Genomic DNA, 26,579 nt, shown 5'->3' with positions numbered 1-26,579 from the left:
TATATATATATATATATATATATATATATATATATATATATAAAATGAAGGATTCACAGAAGAAATGGACCTTGGTAGCTCTCTTGTTCACATTGCATCCATGAGAAATCTACACTTTCTTCAGAATTTCCAGAAAATTACCCTTCATCTGGAGAGAAACTTCACTGAGGCACAGCCCTAAAACTATGGTATTCATTTAATCAGTGTTTCTCATATTTAAAGGAATACCTGAGTTGGGTGGCAGGGGTGGGGGGTTTTGTTAAAAATGCAGATTATGTGTCAATAGATGGGCCTTAAATTCTGCTTTTCTAACACCCTGCCAGGAGAAGCAGATAACACTGTGCCAGGACCCATAGTGAGCAGCACCGTCTCAAAAGACCCGAGGCCCTTTACAGGGACTCAATGTAGCGCACCAAAGCTCAGGATTTAGTGATTTTACAGATACAAACGACAACGTCTTCTGCAACTAATAGTACATGTGTAATGCAGTACATATTTGGAAGAAAATGAAGGAATTCAGTGAAGCTTTAGAAACGGGCATTCATAACATTATGACTTAGTTAACCTTTATTTAGAAAATGATTTTGGAGAAAAACATTGATAATTCATGCATCTACTAGTTACTCTACAGCTTATCATATGTGCCTATTCTTGCTGTAGAGTTAGTTTTGCTCTTCTATACATTCCTTTTCCAAAATTGTACTCTACCTATTATTTTATGATAATATTTGTTTTAAAAATATATGTTTGAGAGCTATAGATTACTTTTACATTGGATTTATTTTAAAACAAAGAATGAGCGATATGTGTAAGGAAACACTGGTATTGAGAGGAAACTCTTAATTAAATTTATTCATCTAATATTACTTTAACGTACTTGCTGACAATGGTAAAGAAAACAGTTTATATATATATATATTATCACCAATGTGTCTATCAAAAATCAACTGGCAAATGAGGATAACCATGCCAGAGTCTTTTTGAAGGAGATGAAAACATCACCTTTTACATTGTTTCACTGAGTTTAAATGTTACCACTTACAGGTTTGTGCTGATCTAAAGTGCTATCATTAACAGCAGTGCGGCCAGCCATCATTAACCACCTACAGGTTTGTGCTGGGCAAAATTGATGCTACCTATAGTGTTGTAACTAAAGCACTTCTTTTCACAGTTGCATTCCAAGTTCAGAGCTCACATTGTTAGAACACGTATGGGGAAGCCCAAAACCTCACTAGAGCCCATTATATGGTGGGAGGTTTGCTCTAGCTAACCTTTGTCCCACCTAAAGTGCAGCGCCCTTCCTAACAGTGTACAGGTGAAGAACAACTACATGATATGAATTGAGCTCACATAGGATATGAACACAAATAAACCAACCAAGGCTACCTTTTCAGTGCAAGCTTGTCCAGACATCAGCAGCATCCCCTAGACAGGCAGAGTGTTCAAGCCTCACTTGTCTGTATTAGCTGGAGCTTTTCACACTACTGCACTTAATGAAAAAAAGCTACCAACCAAAGCACTCCACTCCAGAAAGCTGTTCTCTGTCTAAGACTTGCAGCAAATAAAATAAACACTGGCTTCCACAGAGCTAGAGGACTGGACAAGGCCAGGTCCTGTAAATTTGAGACTAAAATGCTTCTTCACAATGGAGTAAAATGGTCCGCTGAGTCCAGTGAAAAAGATGCTATGGTACTGTATGCAGCACATACAAATGAGGGACTTTTAGTTAGATCAACAATCAAGCCTTTGTAATAATTACGATTGTCTTATACTTCTACAAGAAGTTCTGGTCAACATGCTCTGACACTGGAGAGAAATAATCCTAGTCACCCACAATGTTGGCATATAAAAATTAGAGGATGAACTTCACTCTGTGTATACGTGGCTCTCTCTCTCTCTCTCTCTCTCTCTCTCTATATATATATATATATATATATATGCTGATATGATACATTTATTGACCTCATGTTGGCCTTAAGCTGAGCATAAGAGATTCTGAAAAGTAATCGAAAGTAGAAACCAGTATATTCCAAAGCGCAGCGATCTGGCAGAAACTGTATATGCATTGCTGATCCTCTGTAAACATAAATAATGGAGAGGAATACATGAGGTTGAAAACAACTGTACATGGACAGCTTTTAGATGATGGATTTTTTTTTTTTTCTGTCTGTCATGGGGATAACAAAGGAACCTATGTTAAAACATGGTGTTGTCTAAATCAAAAACATCGTCTCTATTATTAAAGCCACTTCATATAGAATTAGTTGGCTTCTGCACTCACAACAATACAACTATTTCCTAGGAAGAAAGTAGACAGCGGATCTAAGAGAAATAAATAGTATTCTGTTATACCACCCTTTGTGACTGCACGATGATATGTGCTTTTAATAAAGGCAGCTAAAGGTTGAAGCAGCACTGATGGGGTCCCCCGTGTGTGGCAGAATCACTTAAAGAATCAGCACACAACTGACAGGCCCTTTCATACTGGCGACAAAGTTTACATTCATTTTTTATGTCTTATGCGTGCCTTGTTGGCCCATAACATAAAGTTGTTTTTTGATTATGTACCCTTTGGGCATTCTGGAAATCAAGGGGATACTGCACAAGAAAATAAAAAAAAATCTTTATGTTTTTAAGCCATAAATACCAAAACCGCATTCAGGTCTGGCATTGTAGTTATGGAGAAAGTACTCCTCATGAGGAATGAAAAAAATATGCCAGGAATCCGAGAAATATCTAAATCAGTTGTAAAACTCTTGGTAAAACATAATCTGTTCATTCTTTTTTAAAAATGTATTTGTTGAATGCGTATGTTGTCATGTTTTGTTCCTCCTTTTTTTTTTTCATCTCTCATGCTCTCATGCGGTGTAGTGTTGTCTTATCTCTCACACCATATGTTGTGGCAGCAAATTTACAGTACATCGCCTCTCTTCAAGTCACCATCACATTTTTTTTCCGTTATTTTAAATACTTTTTATCATCACCTTTTACCTGGGCCACTAGATTATCCTCCTTATACTTCCCCACTAAACCCCTACAGTTCCTTTTAAATCAAATTTAATTGTGTCCTTTCTTTGAATGAGATCTGCAATGGATCCACATTTCCTTCAGGGTAAAGCTGGGTTTTTCACAGTGACTTACAGTGCACGGTGGCCAGTGTTCTTCAAGAACAAATAAAAGACTGAATAGGTAGGACCGAGTAGGAAAGCTGCATGTCAAGGACGTGAACTGGAGTGTTCAGTGCAGCAGAATAGAAATGTGGCTGAAAACGGTCTTTTGGGTAAAGCTAAAGAAAACTAGAAAAATCAGGAACAATTCAGAGATAAAGGCAAAAATCTAACAGGGACAGCCAGGAAAAAATGTATCCAGGAAAAAAATGCCCAAGAAATCAGCATTTCTTCTTCCATACTAAATCAGCAACATGTCCTTACAGAGATAATTTTGAACTTGATACCAAGTAACTATTCCTACCTATCTTTCTTTTCTTTCCTTTCTTTCTTTTTTTCTTTTCTTTTCTTTTCTTTTTTTTTTAAGTATCACTAATGCAATGCACATTCTGTCAATGCCATTTTCTACTCTGGAATTCTGGCCCCAAACAAAATATAATTTATCAAGATACAAACAATACTGCTGTTTTAATTTCTAGGGGAAAAAAGAGTGAAACCTAACTATACTTGAGGGAAAAATATATAATTACTTCATATAATTAATTACTTTTCCACAACAGCAACTGTGACAATTACTCATTCTAAGAAAGTCTAATCACATTACAGAACTTGTTCCAAGTACTTAACTCCCAACGCAAGCAGGGTCCGCTACAGGTTATTCTTCATGGAGGACTGTTTCATTGTCATGTTGTATGGCTTATATATTCTTAGATTTCCCTAATTTTCTAAAACTAAACAGAGGTCAACTACTAGTCCAGATGTAAACTCCTGAATATCGACACATTCTCTTACAAAATTTCCTTTTTCTTTTTATGTTAAATTAAATGGCTGGAAGACCCACCCTAAGCAGAGCAGAAAGTTTAAATTCTCCTAGCTGCACCCCACCCCCTGCTCTCTGAAAATTTCTGCTTGCCCACTGGGGGTTAGTATCATAGTATTACATCTTGTTCCAAAGTCCTAGTTCCACCAAATCCCTAAATTTATCCATGACGATATTCTTTATTTTTAATTTCCTCTGAAATGAAACAATCATTTTAAATGGTGTATAATTTTAAATATACATACATGTATATGCATGTATATATACACATATATTATATATAATATGATGCTACACATACTAAACTGCTCTTTTGCCTTGACATCTACAAAATATCACTTAGATAAAGTGATTATATATGGTGCATATAATCTTTAGCTTTTAATTGTTGGCAATGGGGCAAGGTTAGTAGTCCCAAGACTTCCTCACTAGCCAAGTATCTCCCTTCAGTTCTTGTCCTATTGTTCTATTGTGCTTCTCTGCTTTTTCCTTCTCTAGGTTGTCTGAAAGAAAATGATAATTAAAAAAATGCCTACACTTTATTATGCAGAAACATTCACCTCTTTCTGTCTCTTAACGACCCATTTTGGCCAGCGTTAGACATATTCTTAAAAACCAAAACAGTCTATCGAAGTGTTTTGCTACAAATCAATTTCATTATGTCAAGAGAGTTCCCCTACCATTTTTAAAACTGACCACTGTTTTTTATTTCCCTTATTGTTTTTCCTTAAGCAAAATCCTTATATTACCTGCAGGTGACTGCCAACTTGAGACAATAAGCTCTCTCCTACATGCAGATTGAAAGTTCTCCAGGCAGTGTTTCAAAAGAGATGACTTGCACACCATCTAATGCAACTATACATATGATTATCAAAACTAATTACAGAGAGAGAGGCTCCTCTTTGGTGTCAAATATCATAAAAATGTTTTTCTTAATGTTATCTACTAACTGATCAGTGGGTCTTCTTTTCAAGGGACTACCCCCTACACCCCAGCTAATCTGCTACTGACTTTCTACCTCTTTTACGAGAAACATTGTTTCTTTCAGCCAGTTCCCCTTCTGTGTTAGCCTATGTGACATAGGATCTATGTTCAGATCCTTTGCATGTATATTTGCTCACAAAAAAATGTTTATCCTCCTTATGTCAGCAAGTGGAGTTGTGTTTCTGAGATGTATTCCACAGGGAGATCCTTGAGGCATTCAATAAACTTCTTCAACAGTTCCTCCACTCTAGTGCCAGAAGCATAGAATCAGAATTACCCTTACAAACCTCTCCTTTATGGGTCACTTTCTTGATAGTCACAGTAATCTTCTTGTTTGTGATACTAAATAGTTTTTAATATATAATGTGAACTTCAAAAGTAGCTAATTTGACCTGTGATTGAATTTTGCTTATTTAGAAATAGTTGGTGAATGAGACTTTGCAAATTACTAGACATTTATTGATGATTCTCTGCCTAGGTGATGCACATATGCAGTTTTACTAGACAGTTACATGCGTAGCATTTTATGATGCCCTGATTTTGAGTATTATATTTTATTCTGATGTGTATTTGTTAAAATCTTATGGCTTTGGGGGCAAATTTTGCTGGATGAGTTACTTTTCCCCAACTTTAAAGAAAGGTAGTCAACAAATGTGTAATTGTTGTCATCAACCACACAGATTTTGCATATATTTTGTGAACACGTGTGACACTGCTGAGGGCTGACATTCCAACCAATGAGCCTGATTAATGTTCAGTAATGCTTCTAATTTTTCTCTCCCGGGCTACTAATTCTGCCTTGGCCACCAGAATTAGATCAATTTGTAATTCAGTCAACCCTTTGAGGTTTGGATTTATTCCAAGGCCTACTCTCTACACTGTATTCCCACAGTTGGTAAGAGGAAATGCTAAGTCAGACTTTTGTGCAGGAGACTACATCTTAATGTTTATCTTCCTTTCCCTTTTGTATACTCTCTTGCCCTCATCTTAGATCTACCTATTCACACACACATTCATTTATTTTGTTTACATTACACAAGAAGTATTAATGAGGACCTATAAATAATTAATGTGATCCATACACACATGCATATATACACACACACATGCATGCAAATATATATGCTCCCACCACCCATTAAAATTACACATGAGATCTACTTAGATGTATGCTATATACATGCACATTTGTGGGTGTGTGTACATGAGAGTAAAGATGATGGCACTGATGAGGCAAGGCCTGTGGGTATTTCAGTTAGAGAGCATGTTATAAGAAAATTTCATGGTTAAAGTAGATTTGGTGTCTAGTGAGAAAATGAATAAGTTTCTTTAATTGGGCTAGTTTATAGTTAGAAAAAGAGTAAAATATATACTATGAGAGGTAACTATTGACCTTTGGCCATTATGTTGAGAAGTTTATCATCCTAATGTTGCTTAACACTAAAGGTTATCTTATATATGATTGAATTTAAGGGTTCATAGTATGTCACCAGACTGGTGTTGAGTGGGTTACTCCCTTCACAGACTTTAGAATGGATTGACAGAAATAAGGGCTGATGGCACAAAAAAAAAAAAAAAAAAAAAAAAAAAAAAAAAAAACAGAGAAATTAGCAGACTAGACATTGAATGGTTTGAGACTGAATTAATTAAATACATAGAAACAGAAAGGATAGGATAAATGATGTGTAATACATAATAGAAAAAATATAACTAACTTGATAACTAAGCGAGTTCACAGGAAAGAATATGGGATTAAAGAAAATGAACAATTATTTTACCTTTGCCATTGTCACCCTGGAAATTTTTAATTCTGATAACTCACTTATATCAGTAATTGACATGGGATAGAGTCCAAATTCTTTATCATTTCTGTATCAATTCTTCATCAATTCTCTGACCTACTTCACAACCTACTATCATAGGTTACAAGAGTTTACAGATATGATTTTCTTCAGTGTACATTTGACTACTTTTCCAGTCAGTATCCTGCTACTTCCAATGAACAGGTATGTTTGAGTGTCTACAGTGTGCTCCATTCTTTAGTAAATAAGTTGATCTCAATCTTTTGATTTTTAGGACTCATGTAAAATTAAATTAAGAAATTAAAAAACACGTATTGGGGCCTCCCCGGTGGCGCAGCGGTTGAGCGCTGGGTTGCGAAGCTGCCGGCGACCTCCGCGGCGCCGGTTCGATCCCCGGCTGCTCCCGGGCTACTGGAGGAGGGTCCCACATGGCGCGCAGACCTCTCCTGCCGCCCGCTGCTCCCCTCAGCAGTGTACCTCGGTCCTTCTGCCTGCTCTGCTCCCCACTCTGGCTCTGGTGAATTCTCTCACCCTCCCGCGCTTCTGACTGTACCCAGTGCATGTATAAACAAAGAAACAAACAAATTAAAAAAAAAAAAAAATGCCTCTAAAAAAAAAAATAAATAAATAAAAAACACGTATTAATTTGTTTAAAACTGTAATAAACCCTCAATGGATTATTATGACAACAGATATGTGCCAGCTATATCCCTTGAAATGGCAAACCACTTAGTACATTTTTAAAAATTATCTGTCAGTATATGAAGTTGAACCACAATTTGTCTGTCACTCCTTTTACCATGTATCCGTGACAAAATGAAGTTTGTCTCAAAACTCAATCACAACATCACCAACAAAAACACAAGATTTCCTGAAGCAAGTATCCTTCAGTTTTCCTGAAGTAAGTATCCTACCTCTTATTGCAACAGAAGTTCTTTGTGCATATGTCCTATTCTGCCATATCAATGATTAAAAGATGGACATTCAGGGTTTATTTAATACAATTGATATTTGTATGGTTCCATCAAGGACCTTAGGAGTGAGACTTGATTGATTGATTGATTTTGTTGAGGTAACACTGGTTTAGGCTATTGTTTGTGTGTTAAAATTATAGGATCACCTGCTTCAGGTGTTGTTACCACACTGCACCTACCACCAAAATACCTACAGTCCATCATCATAGCCTATTATGCTCCCTCTGCACTTTGTTCTTACTCTGGTAGCCTCAGTTCTGTAGTCAACTTTCTAGAGCTAGTTCTTGGGTTGGCTTGATCTAGCTCTTTGTTTGATTTCCATATATTCCACATATAAGTGGTAACATCCAGTATTTGATGAAACTAGATTTTAAATAGTACTTAGCACTGTTTGATGCCTCTCTATATACTGAGCCAGGGCTCACCATTGTGCTGCTCATTGCTTCTGCTGCACCTGCAAAAATACCAATGCAGTGAAAGGACTCAGCAATATATTTATATAATAATAAGATAGTTTTGATGCCATGACTCTCTGCAGTATCTCTACGATTCTGTTCTCTATGACTCACTTTGAGGAGTCAAGTACTAGAAATATAGGAGTAGCCAAGGTCAGTATGACTAAAACACGGCAAGCTAGGAGGAAAGGAGTTCAGTTATTGTTCAAGTAGAAGAATATTAAGGCAATTTTAGGGTAGAGTAAATGACCTGAAGATACACCATGTATTTTTTTCGTAAAAGAGAGAACAAAACTGAATAATTTCAATATTGAATTTTAGAATTAACAGTTGAAAATTGAAAAACTAATTGGAGTAACTCAGTACAGAACACTTGGTATAGGAATCATATCTTTCTCACTGCCTTCAATACCAGTAAAGAATTCTTTGACCTACTTCACAAGATTAATTCTATGATTATTGCCATTTTTTATAACAAAAATGAATGAACACAGTGCAAACCCTTGGGAATTAATTCATCACTATAAAAGTTTTCAGGAATGCAAAATCATCTTTAAATATTTTAGAAGCAACAACTGAAGGACTGTTCAAACCTTGTTTTGAATATATGTCTACAGTTATTATCATGTGATACTCCCATGGGCTATGTTGAATATTCTATTTAATCTTATTTTATTTATTACACTGAGAATAGATTTTTTATTTTCTCTTTCAAAAGAGAAAAAAAAAATCTGCCACTCATGTTTTTTAATTAAAGGAAAATCATAACATTCTATAACAAACTACTGTATTGACATAAGTTACAGCAATAAGCCTAGTAGAAACATAAATGTCATAACTCTGCACATTAATCTCATAAAAACATCTATTTATTCTGAATTTCATGCTTTTCCCAAACATTAAGATTAATCATTTGTACATCTGCAAGTCATAGACTCTCAATTTATTTTCCTAAGTGTAAAGAGTCCATTCAGAGCATATGGTTATGGAATATGAGCGCTTGAGGGGAATTGGGCAAGAACTTAGTAATGTGACAACAGACACAAGTAGGCAGAGCTGAGGAGCTGTGCACAAAATGGGAGTACATTTCTCTCTGCTGTAATGTACCACTCTAATCTTGCCACCATCCTAATACCCTCAATACCATTCAAAACCTGTCTCTTGAAGTCTTTTGGTATGAAAGGTGCCAGGAGAAGGTTCAAGAATGACCTCGAATGAAACTATGACTGATATAAAGAATGCCACATTCCATAAAGACAGGGTCCTTTCCCTTCCTCAGTGTGGCTCATGATTTGATCATCAGTCCAGAAGTCCGCAGCCTCCGTGAATGAGCACTGTGTGGAATGCCCTATTTCTCTGATTTAATCCATAGTGTCCAGGACATCGCCTGACTCAGAATGGCATTTAACACTTTTTTATATAAAGAATGATACCAGTGAAAGGCTACCAGGAGGCTTATATGTCAATAAGGAGGGAATATACAACTGTATATAATGAGTTTATAGCAGGAACTAAAAAGTTTTATTTCTCTCCAATTATTGATTTTAAGCATCTCCTGCCAGATTTCGCTTCTCAAGTCCTGGATGGCATTCTCAGCAGGTCCCCAGCTTTCCAATCACTTTTAAGGTATTAGAAAAGGTATGTTTGAAAGATACGACTCATATTAATATCTGTCTCTGACTAGACCCAAACTTCAACCTGACATTCCTCTTCCCCGAGTTGAGTTTTGCCCTCTGGCCAGGAGAGCTATAGAATGAAAGGAGTGATTGTTATTTTCCTCCCTTCTCCTAGTGGATAGTTTAACTACTGTTGTAAAGCTAAAAACACAGCATCTCAGTTGACTTATGTGAGTGACACTGGCGTGATATGGTCACGACAGCTGGTCTGCATGGCAGATATGTGCATGCTGATTCTCCCCTGGGTTACACATGATGCTTCCTCAGCCGGTCCTAATCCATCAGGTTGCCCAGATCACAGAGTTGCAATTTACTGTCTGATGTTTTATGTGGGTAGCCCTCTCCAGTCTACACTCAGAGAACTCCTAGCAGCCTACTCTCCTTTTCTTTTGTCTAAGGTCATCTACTCCCGTCAGGTAGCACTGACCAGAATCCATCAAAATGGCTCAAGCTTGGCTCCCTCCCTAGGATCGACTTCTGTGCCACAGAAGTTCATTAACCTTTACTCTTCCAAGTGCTATGATTTAGTATATCCTCTGTGACCTTTAAATTTCATTCAGTCTCCCAGCATTACTCTTAGCAACTTCATGACTTTAAGAAGGGGCTGGTTTCCTGGGTTTATACTACCTTGAAACCTGCCCTCAAAATCTAGGCATGTTGAAATTTCCTAAGATTTTCCCAGCATGCCCTGCTCCACCACGCTCCATGTGCTGGACATCTGAATTTCTACAGGTTAGGAAGCATTAAACTGGGGAGTGAAAAGCAAGTCTCTTCATCCTGAGGACACTCCAGTCACCACAGACAGTTCTCTTGTCTTGTGTGACAATACCTTTCTTTCCCCTAATGATAGGAAGGGGAAACTTGGATCACTTCCATCAACTTTATATAGTTGTTTTTGTTTGTTTGTTTGTTTGACTTCTCTTACTTTCTTTAAATTTTCAAGTGTCTGATTGTTTAGTCTGGTTCATATTTGACAAATTTCAGTAAATAATACATGGGTGTGTTTAGCACCATTCTTTCAAATATCGGAATGATTAATGTTTTTGTTATCAATTTTGAGCATTAAATATATTTTGATGATTGGAAAACAATATGAGGATATAGGAGAGGATTTAAAATGATGTAGCCTAAACTACTGCGTTAAAAAAAAAAAGGAAATGATGACTTGCTTAATGTACCACAATTGGTGGCAAAGTTGAAATTGGAACACAGCCCTCCTGATTCTAGAACATTTTGCCCAAAAACTGCTCTTTTGCATTCTGAAAGGAAATATTTTTGGATACTTATTAGAAACCTGTATTTAAAATAATATTCAAACAAGCAAAATTGATTCTTAGAACAGAATCATCTGAGTTCATTAAAAGGCTATTTTATAATCAGTTCCATTTTACTACTTTAAAAAACAATTTTCCTTGGCTGGAATCCAAAATAAGATTTTGCAACATCATGCTCCACAAAGAAAAACATATTCTAATGCATTATTTTTTCTCCCAAATTCACTTCATTTTATTTGACACTACTACTTACTTCTAAAGTTCAATACTACATGGTATTTTGCCTTCTTTATTTTCAAACTATTCTCCTTTTTTGCCTGTATTGGTATTGTTGGCTCCACTCTTCACCCACATGCTGGCTCAAAACAACAGACAGGAGAATCTTTTATTCTCTCCTTTTTCATCCTCATATCCAATAAGTGAGTTCATGGATATATTTATACATTGTTTCTAACCTCCACCTATGCTTTCAACTCTCAGTTCTTCTACCTTTGATGCTTTACAGTTCTCTCATTCAGTAATCCCCTATTATTAAACATTCCCTCTTACTAAAAATATATATTTAAAAAAAAAAACCTTGTGTTCTTAAAGTTCACCATATAAAATCATAGATCTAAGGATTAGGGGAAAAACACTTCTATCATCTGACTGGGTAAGCCCTTTGATGCTAAAATCATCTTACATAATGATCATTTAGTTCACGCTTGAACTTTCTTTCTAGAGAACTGACAGACTCTCTTGAGAGAGTCAGTTTTATCATCGAGCAACTCCGACTGCTTAGAATGATCTTTTTAGAAAATTAATTCTTCCGCTCACTTCTCTATACTTTACTTGCTTTGTCCCTTTGGATTTTTTTATGTGAAGATTAAGCTGCTTATATATGACAAACTTTTAGCTATTTAAAGACAGCCTTGAATGTAATATTAAACTTCAGGAAATCTGTCTTTTGAGCTGAGAATCCTTTTTGCCACATGCCATTTCCTTCCTTGCTATGGGAAAAACAGGCTGATGCATCTGAACAAGAGTGTAGGAAACAGAAAATTACATCTATGTATGGTACATTAAGAAAAGCAGTTACTTTATTCAAAGTTTTGTATCTTATTTTATTCCATAAAATTATAGTTGCTTGTTATTAGAGAATGTACAAAGCTCAGCTCTCAGTATCTGCAATTAAAAGTAATTACTGGGCCTCCCCGGTGGCGCAGCGGTTGAGCGCTGGGTTGCGAAGCTGCCCATGGCCTCTGCAGCGCCAGTTCAATCCCCGGCTGCTCCCCGGCCACCGGAGGAGGGTCCCACATGTTGCGCAGACCTCTCCTGCCACCCGCTGCTCTCCTCAGCAGTGTACTTTGGTCCTTCTGCCTGCTCTGCTCCCACTCTGGCTCTGGTGAATTCTCTCACCCTTCCGTGGTTCTGACTGTACCCAGTGCTTGTATAAATAAATAAATAAATCTTTAAAAAAAAAAAAAAGAAGTAATTACTGCTACTCTGGATATAAAAGAGACAATCTATGAAGTATGACCCAGGATATATACCCAGATCACAGAAAACCTTTTTGCCTGTTTCTCCCAAAACATCCATACCTTGGAGTTCTAAATATTTTACTCTTTGGTTAGCAAAAGTCATTCTATTAATTCAGGGAAGACCTTGCAAGAAGAAATAAGTCCCACATGAACCTTTGGTGAAAAGAGTCTTTCAACATTGCTGGGCTTTAATTTAGTTCTCATTCCTTCATGCTTTTTGTCACTTCAATTACAAAATGGTTTCAAGTTTTCCTTACCTTGCTCTCTCTCTCTACGGAGTATTATCATTACCAAGACATGATCAACATGGAACTGAAAACACAGTTTTGGCTATCGTGACATATGCAAGCCAGATCTAACCTCTTCCTTATTCCACATGTTGTTAACACAGTGGGAGATCATGCTAACTCTTTGCTGGTAAGCACCTGCCAGCTGACTCCCACTGAAGCCAGTAAATAGACACTGAATAGCTGCACATACATGCTGGTTCTCTACACTGAACGCCTGGAATTTACATAATGTTATAATGCAGTGGTACCTCAGCTAAACAAATCCTGGTAGCCATCTGTCTCCCACACTACTGCAATAGCATCTCACCTATTCCCCTTGCTTACATTCTTATCCCAGCTCTATAATGTACTTCCGTAAGGTATCTGGCATGATCTTTTAACATGATGTCAACTTGCATTTCTCCTGTGCTTATAGTGCTATCTAGTCATTGCTTGTCCATTTCATTTCTTGTTACTCTTCTTGTCATATACTCTTTGGCAATATAGGTACTTCCGTCTTTTCTATACTGGCTCTTCTGCAAAAAAGTAAACAACTTGAGGGTGTTGACACTTGCCTTTGTCTACTCTTAAAACACTCCTCCATTCACATTGCTTGTTTTTCCAAATTTGGCAGGTCTTTACTCAGTAAACTCTTTACAATGAGCTTTTGTGAACATCCTATGTAATTAACACCTTGCTGCCCCATCACCACTTATTATGCCTTTCCCGTTCCTAAATTTAATGGGGATGATCCCTCTCAGATCTCATATTATTTCTTTTTTGCTGAGTTATCTACCTTTCTCCTACAGTTTGAGTTCCTCAAGCACAAGTATGTTTTATCCATTTTGTACACTGATGTATCTTTAGTGACTAGAATTATATATAGTAGACACTGAATTAATCTTTTTTAAATTAACAGATGAATTGGACTAAAAGATACTTGGAATTTATTAGGATAATGATACTGGGAATGAAAATATCTTTTAAAATGTCTTTTGTTTCTATAAACTCTATGCCCAATACACAATATCTCTGGCAAATTATACACACACACACACATACATACACACAATATATAAACTAATATATACACATATGCATGTATGCATATATAACTGTGCCTGCATGAACTTTTATCCATAGCTATAACATGCTTCAGAGGACAGACTGAAACATAAATGAAACAAATGTTGCATCTCTAGTTCTCCTGAATCCATTTTTAAAAACCGTTCCTTCAGGTTCATGTGGGAGCAAATATGGATCCAGGAGCCAGGTTGAAATCGTTCTTTCCTTTCAGGCACTAAACCAAAATAGCTCGAGGCCATTAATGTCATTATCCACTGGCTGAGCTCTTTGAATTATCACAGAGGAGTGAGTAGAGAGGCATGTGCAGCAGGCCTCCTAAAGCCAAAGTCTACCAGGGTCTGTGCTGAGTGGAAATGAGCATATGAGGCTGAGCACTAACTAGCACACGCTGACTGTTCAAAGAGTTTAGCTTTTGTTTCTTTTTCTTTAATTTATTTCTCATCCTCCATCTCCTCTTCTCTCTTTCCTTTTTATTTTATTTTTATTTCATTTTTACTGGTTATTTTCACAGCCCCCTAAATTAATCTAAGAAAACTGGCACTTTTAAATTATTTTATATGTTCATTATTATTTTATGGAGGTGTCATTGGTTTACAATGATAGTTATAATTTAGGGATGTTAACTCATACCTTTGCAGATATATGCTACCGCCCCATGCCCCCCACTAAATAACCCATAAGCCTTCACCCTAATCCACTGGGTCCGCTCCTCCCCTTAGCCCGGAATTCCAGGACTTGCAAAGAAAGCTCAGATTAGTTTTTGATATTGAAAAACATCGGAATGGTTCATATTAGGAATCCAAAAGTTTCATCCTTTTTGGATGGTCACACCAGAAATTGCTATAAACAGAAAAAGCTTATGTTGCTCTTAACAGAAGAAACAAATCAAACAATTATTTAATTTAATTCACTTAAAAAATAGGTACCCATGCTTTTTAGAAAGTGCTGTGCTAGATCCTGTAGGGAACATCACATAGAACAGGCACTGTCTCTGCTTTTACAGACCATTCTTTTTTTTTTTTTTTTTAAACTTAAGAATACAAAAAAGTATAACTGCAAAATATGCAGATCATAAATGAAAACCATATTTATCCCTCATCTGGACCATTTGGGTGGTTCTACCAAACTCTAAATCCACCCAGCGTGATAAACGGATCATTGGGAATAAAGAAAGTTCTCTGACAAATTGCAGTGATAGAGCTACAATGAAAATTAGACTGACAATTTTTTTCCAAATGCTAGAATAGAACATTATTGTAGTTGACACCTATAGCAAATAAATATCACCAAACACAGAAGCTGACAAAGTCTCAAGAAATCTGTAGTTATCTTGATTGATGGTTAGCAAAATAAGATTTTCCCAAAGAGCTAAAATAAACAGAAAACAACATACAACAGTTAACCCTTTTTGATTTTCACAGCTAGCTTTATATATACATATATATATAAATATATATATGTATATATATGTATATACACACACATACATATACTTTTACGCATGCTATCTTTTCAATATCTGGATCCTGAAAAACTTATAAATGTATTTATAATCAAGAGGAGAAGAGTATTTTTTCCCTACATTTCTTCTGCATTTCAATTATGTCCAGCTTGCCTGGAAGCTCACTAAAGGTAACTGTCTCTCCATTTTATAGGCCTATTTGAACTCATGAGATACAGAATAATAGTTGCTTTTTTTTGCTGCTGAATTACTCAAATTGCAACATAGGGCCAGCTCCCCAGAAACTGAAGCCATAAGCAATTACTAAGCAATAAAACAATCTCCACAATAAGTAGACATATTTCACAGGAGCATTACTATGGTAGGTGTTTATCACTGCATAAATGTGATATTATGAACATTTGCTCACAAGTTCTTGTGGACACATGGTATATTGTGAACTCTTTGAGTTTTACTTAATAGTAATAAAGACAACCAGTGTACATGATTAACTTCAATTAGTAAAGATGTATCATTATTGAAATTAACAATACCAGCAAGATTTGGTCCATTTAAAAAAGCAACAACGACCATGGTACTTCCCATATTTCATGATATCTATTGATATCTGTTGTATATATATTCACTTTAATATATATTTATATATATTGCCTACTCCTTGATTATACAGCAGTGGCAAAATATTTTACCACTTTTTATTTAAGAGAAATAACATTTAGCTGATCTATAAATTAGTTAATTATCTCTATAATTTTCAAAACATTGAGAACACTTATTTACTCTTTTTTCCCTAGTATGCTCAATCAAGCTGTCTTTAGTCAGTGGTTTAATTTTATATTACTCCAGGAATTGCTTATAACTTTAGATATCTTTTAGCATTTTCTTAGCCTTTAAGATAAAAACAACAAACGCAACTCACTAAATCAGTTGACTCCCCTCTCCCGCTGACAAGGAGAAATTAAATTGTCTTCTGATTAATTGCACGTCCAATATCACCAGTGCACAGCTGATAAGAGCCAACATGGGTCCCTGCATTGAGGTGGGCTCTGTTTTCATCATGACTTCCTGGGGGACCAATACAGTGTGCACATACATAATTTCAAAATGATCATGCAGGAGCCATCATCCATTTCTCTTTCTCAGCTGCAGTAGGCCAGTCAGATTTAATGTTGCCAGGCACCTGTTTTCTTTAACACTTCTGTTTTCATTTTCCTTTTAAAGTTCTAAGGCTGCATGAGCTGGCGGTGGCAAAGTTCTGTGCTATTTACCATACTGCCCCTAAGAAGAAGAGCAGTATTTGTATAAGCTTATCAATGACATACATTCTCTGTTCAGTAGTCTATCCTCCTCTTGTCAGAAAGAACAAACTGTCACCTGTCCACTAAAATAGACTGAACCCCATGGAGGAGAGTGGGGTCAGAGTAGAGGGGAAAATGCCTTTTTGTAATTGTTTTTAAAGCAATATAGCTTGCATCACAGCATATGAAAGTCATTCAGGAGAAAATAACTAGATGGACTTATGCAAAGAGGTCAGTTTATTTCTGAGCAAAGGGATTCCCTCACTTGTCTCTTCCTGTTACTTGGTATGTTGAAAGCATTGCCAGAGAGACAGTCTCCTCATTATTCTCCCATCAGATACCATCTTCGTACTTCACAGAGCCTACCTGAACCTCACACCCTGACCAAGAATAAACAATATTTCACTTGTCCGAGTATGAGCATTGGATTGCACAATCTCTAAATTATTTTCGATTCTGAGATTGGTAAGCTGAAGGATTTTTTTTTTTTTTTTTTTTAGTTTAGGAGGTATATAGATATTTTTAGTTTGAATAAAGTCAGTTAAATATTATCCTTAAGTTTATAACTTTGGGAAATTGATAAGCAATTGTGACACTGGAAAATGCATGCTGGTGATGGGGCATGCAATATTAATACAAACAGGGGCCTCCCTGATGGTGCAGGGGTTAAATTCTCAGTGCTATCAAGCTGTCTCTAGCCACTATGGCATGAGTTTGATCCCTGGCCAGGGAGCTGACCCACATGGTGCAACAGACCTCTCCTGTTTCCCTGCTGCTCCTGTGGATTTCAGTAAATCTGCCTGTTCTGCTACCCCACTCTGTCCCTGGTGAATCCTCTTAACTCCCGCACCTCTGGCCTATACCCCAGTTCTTGTATGCGTAAGTAAATAAAAAAATAAATCTTCAAAAAAATTCATACAAATAAATCTTCAAAAAATTCATACAATTCATCATATGTTGATGAGTCTAGTAGTGACTGATTTAAAGCCTCTTCTAATAAATACTAATAATTAATACTTGTGTATGACAACTTTAACAAGTACTATCATCATTAGTCTCAATATCTTATCAGATTGTTCACTGAATTTCTCAGTAGAAGCCAGTTTGTAATAAATATTATTGCAACACATTTCTCTAATTAAGATTATACTTAATGTTAAGATAAGACTTCTATTTTAAAGAGGTTAGGATAATTATTAGTCACATTGCAAAAGGAGTATGATGAATAAAAAATATCCAAATGAATAGAATATGGAGAAATTTAAACCTTTTAATTTATGTTGCTATTGTTTATTTAAACATGGGGATTGAATGAAAGAATTTTAGAAAAAGTCAAGGAATGTCAGCAAAGATGTTTATAATTTCAAAGAAGATAGATCCTGAACCATATTGTTTCCTCCCAATTGTTATATTCATACATATTTGGAGGATAATATATCCTTGGAGAATCATTGTTAAAGAAAACAATGGCATAGATTTTGACAAGCAGAAGTTGAAAAGTTGATGCATTTTGTCACATACATATTGATAACTAGGCTAAAGTAATTGTGATTCTTTCCCCAGTTGGTTTCACACATTCTATTTTAAAAAGCTTAGATTCCGTTGAAGTTAATTAATTTCATATTGATAAAAATATTATTGACTTGTACTGTTGATGTTTTTAAGCTCAGCTAATGAATTCAGATCACACTGCTTTTACTGTCATGGTGCCTGAAATGAGGACATAGAGATACATTCCATTTTCCTTAGTATAAACTAAAACAGCATTGTAGTCATTTGCATGTAAAAAACTGCAGAAATAAATATATCATAGAGCTCAAGCTCAACACTCGTTACAGATATTTCTTATTGCTGTATGCATACCTCATTTAAATAATTTTATTGAGGTATGACTGAGATAGAATAAGCCGCACATACTTAACATGTAGAACTTAGTAAGCCTGGAGATAAGTAAACAAACATCCAAGAAGCCATCACCACAATTGATCCCAAAAACATATCCTTCATCTCCAAAACTTTCTTCCAGCCCTCTTATTATTGCTATTATCATTATTTTGTAATAAATTCACTAAAAATAAGATCTACCCTGTTAGCATATATTTGCGTAAACCAGTTATACTAGTCAAAGGACACAGTTTCAGTTACGGCAGATGCATCAGTCTTGGAGAGCTAGTCTGCACCATCATGCCCATAGTTAATAATAAATCATTTACAATGTGCTTCTGCAGCTACTGTCCTCAAGAAGCAGAATCTGTTTCCCTATACCCCAAATAAGTTCTTTGCTTATGCAATTTGCTTTGACCCAAAAGACATTAGCAAACATAACCCAGAGGGCTGAACTGTGCTTAAAAATCGGGATTTATCCATTCCCTTGCTGCATATGGGAACCCTGCAGGGGTAATATATAGGCTTTTTATAAAAGAAAAGTTATAAAGAGGATGGCAGAGAGGTGTCATTCAAATCACATCACATCAATGACAACTGTTGATGCTGACCTTGAATATTACCTGGCTGAAGTAGTGTTTATCATTTACCTTTACTATAAAGTTACTCTTTTTACCCCTCTTTTCTGTACTCTTTGGAAACAAGTCAAGATGCACAGCACATACTTAAGGAAGGGAAGTTACATTCCAGCTCCTTTAGAGCAAAATATCTGTTTTTTTTTTTTTTTCATATATGAGGGAAATTTGTATATTATTTTGATTCACTTTTTTTTTTTCAAACATTTATATCCATATGAACTTATGGACATCTATTTCATTCTTTGGGTTACAGCAATACTTCTTATTTGCTGGCTCGAGTTTGTGCCGTTGGGAATACTTTCAGTGGTTCTTGTGGATTGTTTGTGACCATTAGCTAATTTCTTTTAGCACCTCCTTACATACTGAATACTACACGGCACTCTAGACTACTCAGATAGGTTTCCTGCCCCAGTCCTATTGCAGATTCCCTGAATTGGAGAATGATATTAAAAACCAAGATCTTAGCACTTTCTGGTTTCTATTGCAGTACCTTGTTTTAAGTCATCTCGGATGCCTGAGCAAGCACATGTATGTTTGTGCACCTAGACATGTATATATAGCAATAGGTATCTATATCTCTATCAAGTTAAACATGAGTTCATACAGCATTCCCCCATGTTAGAATGCTGAAACTACTCTATATGGAATTGAGCAGTTAAGACAGTGAATGGAGAAGGGTGGGATGCTCTCACATTGGGAGTTGGAGGTTATAGGGGGCTTCCCTGGTGGCCTAGGGGCTAAGTCTCAGCACTATTACTGTTACGGCCTGAGTTTGATCCCCGGCCAGGGAGCTGACCAACATGGCGTAGCAGACCTTTCCTGTCTCTCCTGCTGTTCCCCTCAGCAGTGTATTTCAGTAAATCTGCCAGTCCCCCACTCTGTGGTGAATCCTCTAACCCCCAAAACCTCTGGCCTATACCCCAGTTCTACGCAGAGATAAATTAGAAAAAAATTAATCAGAAGTAGGCGAGAGTATTGCATGTGATAATGGGTAAGAGTTGGGGACTTCAGTATGCAGAAAGAGCATAAAAAAGACTCATGACTTCTAGCTTAAGTACTTGCATTATTTGTATGAGCAATCAACCCACTGTACTAAATATGTCCTATAAATAAAGGTAATAAGCAAAGCAAACTAAAAAAATAAAAAATCGTGAAATATATATTGAATGTATTACCAAGTAACAGCAGCAGAAGAGGGTTTATCTCTCCTGAATAATTTGATAGAATAAGGAGTTGAAGGTGAGAAAAACTTTTGAATTACCACTGATAACAAATATTTCAAGTACTAATCAATTTCATTTTAAACATTTATGTAAAAAGAATATTTTTATAAAAACAACATGCGTGCTTCATAATAAATGGAGATGATTAAAAATCAATTTCCACGAAAAATGTAGCACTGTCTTGTTTTTAACTTTTCCTTCTGATTTGTCTTATATTATATTTGAACAGCAATTTATTTCCAAACTCAGCTTCATTAGTTCTGTCTTCCAGTATGTCATTTTACTCCATCTAAAGATGACCATCTGATTCCCTTAGGAGTTGGGAATTTGACCATATGAATAGCAGTTCAAGCTGTGTGTTTTTAACTTTTCACATCCACATTGTACTATCTCCTTTAAAATGACTAATGACTTTATTTGACATGATAATGTTGACCAGTATAAGAAAATAAAACTTTAGAGTGATATTACAAACTATCATTCTCCCTCAACTTAGTATTATCAATTAAAAACTAAATATAAAGGCAACATTTACATTCAGTTAGGTAAAATAAAATACAATATTGCATGGGACATACTATTATATACATACACATAAACCAATTATTCGCTATCCACTTGAAATATAAATTTAAGTGGGCCTCCTTTATTTTACCTTGCAACCCTTCTTCTATGCTGTCAGTTTACGAGTACAAGTGAATGATGAGAAGTTAATAGAACAAGTTAGAGCAGCAGGAAAGATTTACTACTGCACAAGAAGAAGATAAGATAGGAAAAATATATGAAGACTACTTAAACATTCTTAGTAAGCCATAATATTGAGGGGCCAATGGTTTCCATTTAACTGAAAACTATTCGCTCCCCTTGGGTTTTCACAAATATTTCTATGAACACTTTATAAAGGTCTCTTCCCACCCTTTCATGTCTTTTTCAACCTATTTTTTCTGCAAGCAATTGTGATCAACACCTACTCTATGCCTTCTCCATGCTGTTTTTGTAAATACATTAGAGTTACACATTGGAACACATCATGACTGACATAGTGATTCTGTATCTGTTTATAAACGTATGCCTTTGAATTCACATGATGTTTTTGAGCCCAATCTAAGTGGTGGAGGATTACCTTGTTCATATAAATAAGATTCACATATGATGCATGGCTGACTGCACACTGCTGGTAGGCACGTGACTACGCAATAGTCATGGGTTGAATCTGATCATGTGTAAATGTTACCTTTACAAGCATGTGCATCATCATGACCATTTAATTTCTTACATTAAAGCAAAAAAAGGCCCTGAAATCATAATTCTTAGCCTTATGATAGTGTTATTCCAGAGACCAAACTACTTTGCTTAGTGTAGAGTAAAAAAATATCATTTTAAACCAAGACATGGACAAGATTGCTCAAAACAAAGTCAGAAAAGCTGAGATAACCAGGAAATTACATTATGTTACAAAATGTCTGAGATGAGTGTGTGTGTGTGTCCGTGTGTGTGTGTGTTTAAAAAAAGACAATGTGACTCTATGTCTCTATCATTCTGTTTTTAAATGGTGAATTTTAGCATCAAAATAAATTTTTTATAGTTACCTGTTATTCTGTTATTGGTTGCATTTTATGCAAATGTATGCATATATAAAAACAATTCTTTTAAAGGCTGACAATGGTTAGATTGGATATTGATTTTATTAACATTTATATAGTATTGTTCTGAATACTTTATTATATTGACTTGAATATGACTTTCTGCAAAGCTAATGGAGATTTAAGCATTGTTTTCTATTTCTTTTGTAGGGAAGTATGAATATTGATCTAAATTTAAGTGAACACATGAGAATATTCTGACATAAAGACCTTTATATATTTTTGTTACTTGATCTATAAGACAGAACGTACCTGAAAGACATCCAGTGACTGACAGGAACAGAATTAGTTTCCAGGCAGAAGCCATCCTTGGTCACTAGGCTCCCGCGTCGAGGTGTGTCTAGCAGCTCTGATGTTTCTTCATTAAAGAATGCCCTGTTGACATAAAGAACAGTGTTCAAAAGCAGAGAAAGCAGACCGGCAAAAAAGCAAGTAAACTCCAACTCAAAAATCTCATAATAAAATTATTGATGGATGAATATCTGTAAAAAGGTCAGATGGATATATTCTGGTTATTGATAATAATAATAAAATTTTCATTAGAATTTATTTAATATACAACACAAAAATTTGGAAGAAGTGATAAACTTTCCTATCACATTTATTTATATTGAATGCTCCCTTACAGATAATAAAAACATCAGGTTCTAATGGGGATGATTTTTCCTCACAGGGAATGTATAATAGCTGTATTTATTACATTAGACAAATTATTGGACTAGAAAAATAGAGTAGAGGATGGAGTTACATTAATATATACTCCCCTGGTCTAGAACATAACTAATGATCAGTTAGCCAAGTGATTTTACAGATTGTGCCTGTAGCTCATCTAAACCTCCACAGGGAATTTTTCTCATTTAATTATTAATGTCAACTGCCTTTGTTTATAACTCCTGTGATTATCTGAACTGTGTTATATTTCCCTCCTTTGGTGACTTATTTCTCTCAGCAACTTTTGCTAGCTGGAACCTAAGGGAAATAAAGATTTTCATGAATATTTAACATATTTGTCTAATGCCATTTTATAGCAATAACCAGTGTAACCCATTAATATCCTTTATTTTTCCTGATGATAAACGTAAAAAAATTAAATTTGAGCACAGAACTTGTGAGAACTTGAAACATGCGTATTAGAAATTCCAATAATAGACAAGCAACTTCTGAGTTCTCAGTTACCAGTTAGCCAGCTTCATCCTTTGACCAAAGTGATTAAATTGAGAAACAATCATACAGTGTATTAATGATGTTTAAATAACAATTGCTTCTTGGCAACTGGTTCATCCCTATAGATTTAGCAGTTTAGATTATTTCCACCTTTTAGGAAGCATCTTAAAAATATAAACAAGCATTTCCTCCCCTACTTAAGCCATAATTTAGTACACTCATTGCTGGAGAAGAAATCCCTGAATAACGTGAATTCCATTTTCTTTATATTTTTACCATCTACATTTCGATAATATTTTTAATAACATGGTTATGGATCAGTAATGGAGAAGAAAGTTAAGAGTTAATGGTTACTCACAGCTACTCCCTTCAAAACATTATATTTTCCCCATCATCTTTTTTTTCTTCCAAGTAAACATCAGGAATAAATAAAGCCTCATGCACAAGAATGACCTCATTTTTTCTTACATTTCAAAACATGTTTTATTGTTTATATACTGTTTTGTACCAGAAAAAAAAAACCAGCACATCACACATAATAATTAAGAGACTTAAAGTTGGTAGAACCACAATTACGTTTCATGAGAACTGCATATTTCATCTGAGGCAAATACTTTACTTTTGAGTGGGGCGGGGCAGGAAGGCTGACGAGCACATGGATAAATAAGATAATGTCACAGAGTGATACACACTATGAAGAAATAAACACAAGCTAGGGGCTCCCTGGTGGCACAGGGGTTAAACTTCAGCTCTATGAAGCTGCCCACAGCCACTGCAGCACGAGTTCGATACCCGGCCAGCGAGCTACCCACAGGGCGCAGCAGACCTCTCCTGTCTTGTCTGGTGCTCCCCTCAGCAGTGGATTTCAGTCAATTTGCCTGTTCTGCTCCCCACTCTGTCTCTGGTGAGTCCTCTCACCTCCCGAACCTCTAGTCTACACCCCAGCTCTTAAATCGTAAATAAATAAATCTTAAAAAAAAAAGAAAAGAAACACAAGCTAAAGGACAGTGAATTACTAGAGGACAGAGAGCTATTTCAGTCCAGATTCACATATTCCTGATGAGACAGCCGCTAGGCGCAGTGGGTTTTCAACACACCATTATGGAATATTCCATATGTGCGTATTCCAGGCAGTTATTCAGTTCTCAAATATAAATAGTAAACTGAATTTCGTTGATAAAATAATCTATTTTTAGGTTAAAATTTCTTCAAATAAAAGAAGTGCATACATGTGTGCATGTTCATTTCCAAACATCAGTGCTTGGTCCTTGGGGTTTAAATGCAATAAAATAATAGTTTTCTCAAAAGCCATTCTTTTAAAGATATCTAAAGTACATTATTCTGTTTTTCTTTTCTCTCTGTCATAACATAAAAAGTAAATAAAAAAAATCCTTAGGATTCTGAGATATGTAAAATTTTATTATATGACTTTCTTGATAAAGGCAATCATTCTATGACTAAGAAAATCTCTGTATCTAGTGCTGCAATAAACATAGGCATGCAGGTTTCCTTTTGAATTAATGTTTTTGTGTCCTTTGGGTAGATACCAAGGAGTGGAATTGTACAAAAATAAAAAAATGGTGTAAAAACAGAAAATAAAAAAAGTAAAAAAATATCTGTATCAAAATAATAAAACAATGCAATTAGATATTTCAAGTTCCTACTACATACTAGTTTATATTATGATCAGCTAATAAATGTTACTAAAATGTTTCAGGATATGTAATTTAAATATTTTTATAAAAATTGATATTTGTACAAAGAATTTGTTGTTCAGTAACTAACTGAAATGTTAACTATTAACATTTTTTAATAGACCTTATTACACTGCTTAGAAAGTATGTTTATTTTATTTTTAAAGATAGATTTATTTATGCACACAAGATTTGGATGTTGTCCAGAGGTGGGGGGATGAGGAAATTCACCAGAGACAGAGTGGGGAGCAAAACAGGTGGATCCACTGACATCCACTGCTGAGGGGAAGCAGTGGGCGAGACACGAGAGGTCTGCTGTGCCATGTGTGTCAGCTCCCTGATTGGGGATTGAACTCACGCTGCAGCGGCTGCGGACAGATTCCTAGTGCTTAGACTTAACTCCTTCTGCCACCAGGGAGGCCCCTAGAATGTATGTTTATTATCATTTGTATTGAAACAGAAAATGCATCATAAATGCATCGTATTACTGCACAGCTTATTCTCGATCCAGTTGTAAAGCAAAGATTTCCTACAATCTGACCCCCCATAGCTATACATACAACAATCAGAATTATATTTATTTTATTTTTCTTATAAAGATTTATTTATTTATACAAGAAATACGGTACAGGCCAGATGCACGGGACAGTGAGAGGATTCATCAGAGACAGTGGGGAACAGAACAGGCAGACTGACGAAATACACTTCTGAGGGGAGCAGCGGGCGAGACAGGAGAGGTCTGTGGCGCCATGTGGGATCCTCACTGGCGGGCTGGATCGAACCACCGCCGCAGAAGCTGTGGACAGCTTCACAGTGCGGCACTCAACCACCTGCGCTACCAGGCAGGCCCAGAATTATATTTTAAAACATAAATCTCACTAGATTATTTTTCTGTTTTAGTACTTAATTCTTAAAATTAAATGCAAACCCATATATAATCTAGAATACAACACATATTATGTAGTCCCTATCTTTTTTCATTTCATCTGCTAGCAGTCTAGAATACATTTCTAACAAGTTGGCTTTCTTGTTACTGAAATCTGAGAAGTATCATTGTTCCCTCTGGCTGGACTGTTCTCCAATCATTTCTTTTCATACCAGATAATTTTAAATAATTAAAGACACTACTTCTTGGACCTTAAAGTTCTCATTTAAATAACAGGACTCCTGGGGCCTCCCTGGTGGCACAGGCGGTTGAGTGGAGCACTGTGAAGCTGTCCACGGTTCCAGTTCAATCCCCACTGGCCTCAGAGCAACCCACATGGTGAGCAGACCTCTCCTGTCTCGCCCGCTGCTCCCCTCAGCAGTGTATTTCATCAGTTTGCCTGTTTTGTTCCCCGCTCTGGCTCTGGTGAATCCTCTCACCCTCCCGCGCATCTGGCCTGTACTCCTGCTCTTGTATAAATAAAATAAATAAATAAATAAATAAATAAATAAATAAATAAATAAATAAATATTTAAAAAAATAAAATAAAATAGCAGGACTCCTTTTCCCATCATCCCTGTCACTGCTTTTCCGGACACTCTCCTGCCATCATGTTTTCTT

The 26,579-nt window shown here is 35.9% G+C and overlaps 1 protein-coding gene across 1 annotated transcript in view; it reads right to left on the bottom strand.

Moving 5' to 3' along the window:
- CNTN5 (contactin 5) overlaps positions 1-26,579 on the bottom strand; it is a 657,624-nt gene that overhangs the window by 494,348 nt on the left and 136,697 nt on the right. The window contains exon 6 of the mRNA XM_054692969.1: positions 22,428-22,550. Coding sequence (XP_054548944.1) covers positions 22,428-22,482 — 55 coding nt within the window. The 5' untranslated portion in view covers positions 22,483-22,550. The remainder of the gene's footprint in view (positions 1-22,427; positions 22,551-26,579) is intronic.

This window comes from Talpa occidentalis, unplaced genomic scaffold, assembly GCF_014898055.3.
Source record: "Talpa occidentalis isolate TD23 unplaced genomic scaffold, MPIMG_talOcc4v2.1 talOcc4.12, whole genome shotgun sequence".
NCBI classification, from domain to species: domain Eukaryota; kingdom Metazoa; phylum Chordata; class Mammalia; order Eulipotyphla; family Talpidae; genus Talpa; species Talpa occidentalis.
Note: the sequence above shows the minus strand (reverse complement) of the source record. Positions and strands in the feature narration are given on the sequence as shown.